Source organism: Ursus arctos, unplaced genomic scaffold (genome assembly GCF_023065955.2).
Source record: "Ursus arctos isolate Adak ecotype North America unplaced genomic scaffold, UrsArc2.0 scaffold_21, whole genome shotgun sequence".
Lineage (NCBI taxonomy): Eukaryota > Metazoa > Chordata > Mammalia > Carnivora > Ursidae > Ursus > Ursus arctos.
This window is the reverse complement of record NW_026622886.1, coordinates 1,067,026-1,073,949: the sequence shown is the minus strand read 5'-3', so window position 1 is coordinate 1,073,949 and position 6,924 is coordinate 1,067,026. Positions and strand designations below refer to the sequence as shown.

Genomic DNA, 6,924 nt, shown 5'->3' with positions numbered 1-6,924 from the left:
GACACTTGTCATTGGATTTAGGGCCCACTGTATACTCTAGGGTGATTTATCAAGATCTGTAACTTAATCACAACTGCAAAGATCCTTTTCTAAATAAGGTAGTATTTACAAATCCTGGGGATTAGGATGTTTTATAAATCTACTCTGGCTGCTATAGCAAAATACTACAGGTGGGGTGGCTCAAACAACATTACATTACTTTATTTTCTCACAGTTCTGGAGGCTAGAAGTCCAAGATCAAGGTTCTGATTGATTCAGTTTCTGGTAAGAACTTTCTTCCTGGCTTGCAGATGGTTGCCTTCTCACTGTGTCTTCACATGACCTTTCCTTGGTACATGTATATATAGGGAGGTGAGAGATCTTTCTCTCTCCCTCTTTTTAAGAAAAAAAAAACTATTTTAAAGTAATCTCTACACCCAATGTGGGGACTCGAACTCACAACCTTGAGACCAAAAGTCACATGCTCTACTGACTGAGCCAGCCAGGTGCTGCTCTCCCTCTTCTTATAAGGCCACCAATCCTATGGGATTAGACCCATAAAAGATATGACCTCTTTTAACTTTAAATACCTCTTAAAGGCCCTATCTCCAAATATAGTCACATTAAGGGTTAGGGTTTCAACATTTGAGTTTGGGGGACACAATTAAGTCCATAATAGACATGGAAATATATTTTTGAAGGTCACCATTCAACCCATCACATGGGGTCGTTTGTTACATGGCAATAGATAATTAACACTCTATTGCAATAATTTGCTCATCTGTCTCCTTGACTGACCTTGAGGACAAGAATGGTCTCTTGTTCACTTTTGAATCCTCTAGGTCCTAGCACAGTTTCTGGCTCAAAACTTTGTCAAAAAGAATATGTACTTTGTTGAGAAGATATTTGCAAATGACATATCAGATAAATGGCTAGTATCCAAAATCTCTAAAGATCTTATCAAACTCAACACCCAAAGAACAAATAATCCAATTGAGAAGTGGGCAGAAGACATGAACAGACATTTCTGCAAAGAAGACATCCAAATGGCCAACAGACACATGAAAAAGTGCTCAACATCACTCAGCATCAGGGAAATACAAATCAAAACCCAGTGAGATACCACCTCACACCAGTCAGAAGGGCTAAAATTAACAAGTCAGGAAAGAACAGACGTTGGCGAGGATGTGGAGAAAGGGGAAACTTCCTACACTGTTGGTGGGAATGCAAGCTGATGCAGCCACTCTGGAAAACAGTATGGAGGTTCCTCAAAAAGCTGAAAATAGAGCTGGGTCATAACCCAGCAATTGCACTACTGGGTATTTACCCCAAAGATACAAATGTAGTAATCCAAAGGGGCACCTGCACCCCAATGTGTATAGCAGCAGCAATGTCCACAAAAGTCAAATTTTGGAAAGAGCCCAGATGTCCATTGACAGATGAATGGATAAAGAAGATGTGGTATATGTATATAATGGAATATTATGCAGCCATCAAAAATGAAATCTTGCCACTTGCAACAACATGGGTGGGACTAGAGGGTATTGTGCTAAGTGAAATAAGTCAGAGAAAGACAATTATCATATGATCTCACTGATATGTGGAATTTGAGAAACAAGGCAGAGGATCATAGGGGAAGAAAGGAAAAAATGAAACAAGACAAAACCAGAGAGGGAGACAAACCATAACAGACTCTTAACTATAGGAAATAAACTGAGGGTTGCTGGAGGGAACGGGGGTGGGAGGATGGGGTGGCTGGGTGATGGACATTGGGGAGGGTATGTGCTGTGGTGAGCGCTGTGTATTATGTAAGACTGATGAATCACAGTTGTACCCCTGAAACAAATAATACATTATATGTTAATAAAGGGCACATGAAAAAAAAAAGAATACATACTTTGTTGACATTTTAAAAATAAACAGGATAATATTTAATGATATGGAAGATATACTTGATATATTTTTCTCTGGGAGAAGCACTTTTCAAACTTTTGTGTTACTGTTGTAAAAATATAAGACTAAAAGAAAATATATCAAAATATTATTTTTCCTTTCATTGTCTTCATTACGTACTATTGCTATAATGTATTTAAGATATGTTGAATAAATTTTTTTGCTTATTTATTTTACATACTTATATATATAATTCTGTATCTTTTGTCTGCAGAAGTTTAACGAGAACTCGTCCATGTTAACACCTACTTTTTTCTTTTTTCTTTTTTTTTTTTTTTAAAGATTTTATTTATTTATTTATTTGACAGAGATAGAGACAGCCAGCGAGAGAGGGAACACAAGCAGGGGGAGTGGGAGAGGAAGAAGCAGGCTCATAGCGGAAGAGCCTGATGTGGGGCTTGATCCCAGAACGCCGGGATCACGCCCTGAGCCGAAGGCAGACGCTTAACCGCTGAGCCACCCAGGCGCCCCAATACCTACTTTTTTCAAACACTACTTCATAATGCTACATTGAACAATAAACCATTGTTTTCTAAACTATTCTGCTATGGAAATAATTTTTTGCACTCAGTCACACTGCTTCCGAGTATAGAAAACATCTTCTGAACTTACCTCCTTCACCATTAGCCAGTTGCTGGACACTGGTGCTAAATAAATCCTTGCAGGTTGGTAGATTGTTATTGCTAATATATGCAAGGATGAACGATTTTTTCTTCTGCGGTATTCTCTGCGCGCTCACAGTCTCAAGTGCCGTGCAGCCGTCTGTGAGAGGCTATCTTAAGGTAAAGGTCTTGGACTCTTTGAGAGAGTAAGGGGTCATGTAAATTTAAAATAATACAGGTTTCAGATCCCTGAGATCGTTTAATTTTTTAATAGTAGAAAGAGATTACTTCCTTTCCTTCCTTTCTCAAGGCTAGTGATAGCTTCTTTATAAATACTTTTCAACCTATACTGTGGTGAAGGCAAACTCCTACGGACTCCAAGAGCAAAATGCTTTCTCCTTCTTGGGACATTCGCGAGTAGTCACACGCATCACACCGCTCTCGAGGGCAGCCGCTCGCACGGGACTGCGTACACTCGGTTTGCGCAGGCGCACCCCCCCTCGGCTCGCGGCGGAGGCGTGCTCTTTCAAGTGCGCTTGCGCATACGCTGCGCGGGAAACGGGGCTGTGGCTGTGTGGTACAAACGTGCGGAGACATGGCTGTGAGGGACGCGGCGGCAGGCCCTCCGGGACTCGGGAGGGACGAGGAGACGGCGCTGTTCTTCAAGAGGGCCCATTACCGGCATGACCCGTGCTGGCTGATGCCCGTGCCCCCACGCCTCTGCCTGGCCTGCATGCTGGAGCTGCTGCCGGAGCCCCGCGTATCGGTGCGAACGGGCCCTGGCATTTCCCTCACCAAGCTGGGCCTTCCCTCGCCAGACCAACTCCCTCGAACCGGATGCACCTTCCCTAAACCGGGGCCATCTGCTTCGTTAAATCTACCCCCTAAACAGGCCTGCTCCGTCACCTGGCTGGAGCTACCTTTGCTGTACTGTCTCAGCCTCAGTTTACCCCGCAGGCCGTCCTGCTCTGAGCAGAGTACCTCTTCCAGACTAGCCCCTGCGCCTGGCTCTGGGTCTCACGGGGCCTACTCCTGTCCGCACTAAGCCCCCCGCCCTTCCAGGACTCGCTGGCACGCATGCCCGCCTTCCCTTCTCTGTAGCTGCCCTGCCGTTTGTTGCCCTCGTCATTTCTCCAGGATTTAGCCTTGGCTCGGCCCACGGGCCGGGTGCACACACAGTGGAGGCTCCTCATTCCCTTCAGATTTCTTAGGGTGTAAATGTGGAGGAGGGGGCTGCCTTGGTCTCTGTGACGGCAGGGGTGACAGGCAGAAGTCACAACCAGGCAGAGTGGGGTGAAGGGGAAGACCTTTCTAATAAGCAGAGCTGGCTGAAAAATGGGCAGCCTTTTCCCTCACTGCCTACCCACCTTCGTAGTGAGTTTTTTGTCCATGGAGGCATCCAAGAAAAGTTTGGGAGATCACTTTTCTCCAAATTCATGAGAGGGGAATTCATGCCTTGGAGGGAGGTGGGGGTGGGCTAGATCACTGGTTCTAAAGTTTTTTTTTTTTTTTTTTTTTGTTTTTTATTCTTAGAATGCCTTTACACTTTTAAAATGTGTTGAAGACCCCAGAGAGCTTTTGCTTGTGTGGGTTGTATCCACTGATATTTATTGTATTAGAAGTAACAACAAATTTAAAATACTAATATAAAAATAATAGTAAGTCTATTACATATTAGCATAATTGGTTTTATTGCGGCAAAATACACATGACATAAAATCTACCATTTTAAGTGTACAGTTCTGTGGCATAAGTAATTTAAGTAAAAATAATATTTTCCAAAACAAAAAGATAGTGAAAGGAATGGCTTTGTCTAACATTTTTGCAAGTCTCTTTAATGTCTTGCTTAATAGAAGATAGCTGGATTCTCATATATTTCTGCATTTAATCTGTTGTATATTACTTGTCATGTAATCTTTGAAAAATTTCACTGTGCATTTATTTGTGAGAGAATAAGACTGAAAAGAACAAATTGTATCTTAGTATTATATGAAAATAATTTCGGTCTTTTGGATTCTCTGTAAGGGTTTTGGGCACCCTCTGGGGTTCCTAGGCTACCATCTGAGAACTGCTGGCTAGCTGATAATATTTGAGATTTCACTGAGGCCAGAAGTTCTGAGGCTGCCATTCCTGGGTAGTAAGTCAGAGATAAAGAGATAAATAAGACAGTTACATGAAAGAGAAAATGAGAAGGCTAAAAATTACTGGGAATTTAGTAGATAGATATATTTGCGGTCAAGTGCTGATGAGATAAGAAGGGAAATTGGGAAAAAGCTTTTTAGAGGAGAAAGCATTTAAATTAGGCTTGAGAAGATGAGTGACATTTGGACCAGAGGAGATTGGGAGCTTATCCCAGGAGGTAGGTGTTAGCAAGGATGAGTTTGGGGAGGTAATCAGAGTGTTCGAAAGGAAGTTGAGGGAAGTGAGATTGAAAAGCCAGGTTAAGATGAGTTCCTCCAAGAGTTTGAATCCAAGCTAGAGTTTGGACTTAATCCAACAGGTGAAAGAGAGTCATTGAGATTTTTTGAGTAACTCATTTGGATCATGGGCTTAATGTATTATGTAGGAGGAAGTGGTGAAGGAATACATGAAATTTGCAAAAGCTCAGGTTAGAGGCAACAAGAGAGCACCTTCACTTTTTATTGAATGGACTTTTTTTTAGCTTCACCTCTCACCAATTGAAAGGGTGATGTAGTTAATTGTACCCATGTTCCTGCCCTATCCTCTGTGAGCACCCCCCATTTTTTTTTTTTACCTAACTTTTGCTACTGTCTTGAGCACTTTACACAGCTACTACCCAGCTCCCTGACAGGGAGGTGAATCGACTGTGAAGATTTATGTCCATGTTGAACAGAAGGATGCATTTCTTTACCAATCTCTTTGAGGCTCATGCAGGGTCTCCAGAATAGCTCTCCTGGACTGTTGAAGTGGAAAGGGTGCTGACCTTAGAAAAGACCTGGTTGGAGACAGATTTGAGTCCTTGGGAATATCTCTGGGCCTCTGTTTTCTCATCTGTAAAATGGTGACAATAATACTTATTTTTTTCTTGCTTCACCAACTTGTTAGGCTTACATGAGCTAGTAGACAAAAGAGTAATTTGTGAATACTAAAGTGCTCTGTAAACACAGGGTAGTAGGAACCTTAGCTCATGTATAATCCTCTGTATGAACACATGGATTCCTGTGTGTAAATGATGCCCTTTTCCATACTCCCTTCAGGGATTATGACCTTAACATAGTTTAGATGAGCCCTCCGGTATCATCTTGTAATTATATTTAGAAATTACAATTGTTTGAGGGGCGCCTGGGTAGCGCAGTCGTTAAAGCGTCTGCCTTCGGCTCAGGGCGTGATCCTGGCGTACCGGGATCGAGTCCCACATCAGGCTCCTCCGCTATGAGCCTGCTTCTTCCTCTCCCACTCCCCCTGCTGTGTTCCCTCTCTCGCTGGCTGTCTCTCTCTGTCAAATAAATAAATAAAATCTTTAAAAAAAAAAAAAAAAGAAATTACAATTGTTTGGGTTCAGAATGGCTGAGACTTGGTTGCTATTGAATATTTTTTTCATCTGCCCCAAGTTGGTGCGCAAGAAGCATGTGCTGTCCTGCTTCCACGATGCTCTCTTGAGGCATGCCTCCCTGGTCATGCAGCTGGTGGCTCAGGATCAGAGAATCTGTATCCACTTCATAAGCATGCTTTTCGGTGAGATTAAAAGGGAAACTTGGCATGAATTTTGAACGTATAGCATGTATATTTGTTTTTGAGTTTGCAGAAATGGTCTTGGAAAGACAATTTAGGTTTTTTCCATGTAATATTTTAACTTATTAGTAAATTGTTTTGTCATATGAAGAAATGATCCCTTTTCTAAGACATATGATGCATTGGATGGTAACTGGCTTTGCTACAGCTAAGAGGTTAGTCAAAGGGCGAATATGAATATGGGAAATGTGTGATCTTTCAAAGAGTCCTTTCTGGCCTTTGAACAGGATCAGAATGTCCAGACTAGACTCCATTGACCTGATGTGACCCTGACTGAGTTACTTTCCCTCTCCTGTGCCTGAGATGGATTAAAAGGTCCCTTCTTTTAATATAATTATAGTGTCCTATGGAAAGAGCCCTTTCAGGGAGGAGGGGAGCTAACTCATATTGGGTACTTTTCTCTGCTAGAGGCTTTTCAGGCTTTTAACTGCGAAGACAGTTCTTTAAGGGAGAGAGGATGGTCCCCAAGGCTGAGGGAAGTCATAGTTAACAACTGGCAGAACTGGAATTTTACCCCAGGTCTATTACAGACTCCAGAGCACTCAGTTTTTATGCTGTGCCACACTGACTGTTTTTATCCTTTTAAAGCCAGAGTGGGTCACTGAAAGTCTAGGTGTTTGGTGTTGAGGATAGCATT

At 42.4% G+C, this 6,924-nt stretch overlaps 1 protein-coding gene across 1 annotated transcript in view; it reads left to right on the top strand.

Moving 5' to 3' along the window:
- The first annotated feature begins 3,129 nt into the window (after positions 1-3,129).
- MEI1 (meiotic double-stranded break formation protein 1) overlaps positions 3,130-6,924 on the top strand; it is a 71,858-nt gene continuing 68,063 nt past the window's right edge. Inside the window, exons 1-2 of the mRNA XM_026479534.3 lie at positions 3,130-3,300; positions 6,107-6,230. Of these exons, the coding sequence (XP_026335319.2) occupies positions 3,130-3,300; positions 6,107-6,230 (295 nt within the window). The remainder of the gene's footprint in view (positions 3,301-6,106; positions 6,231-6,924) is intronic.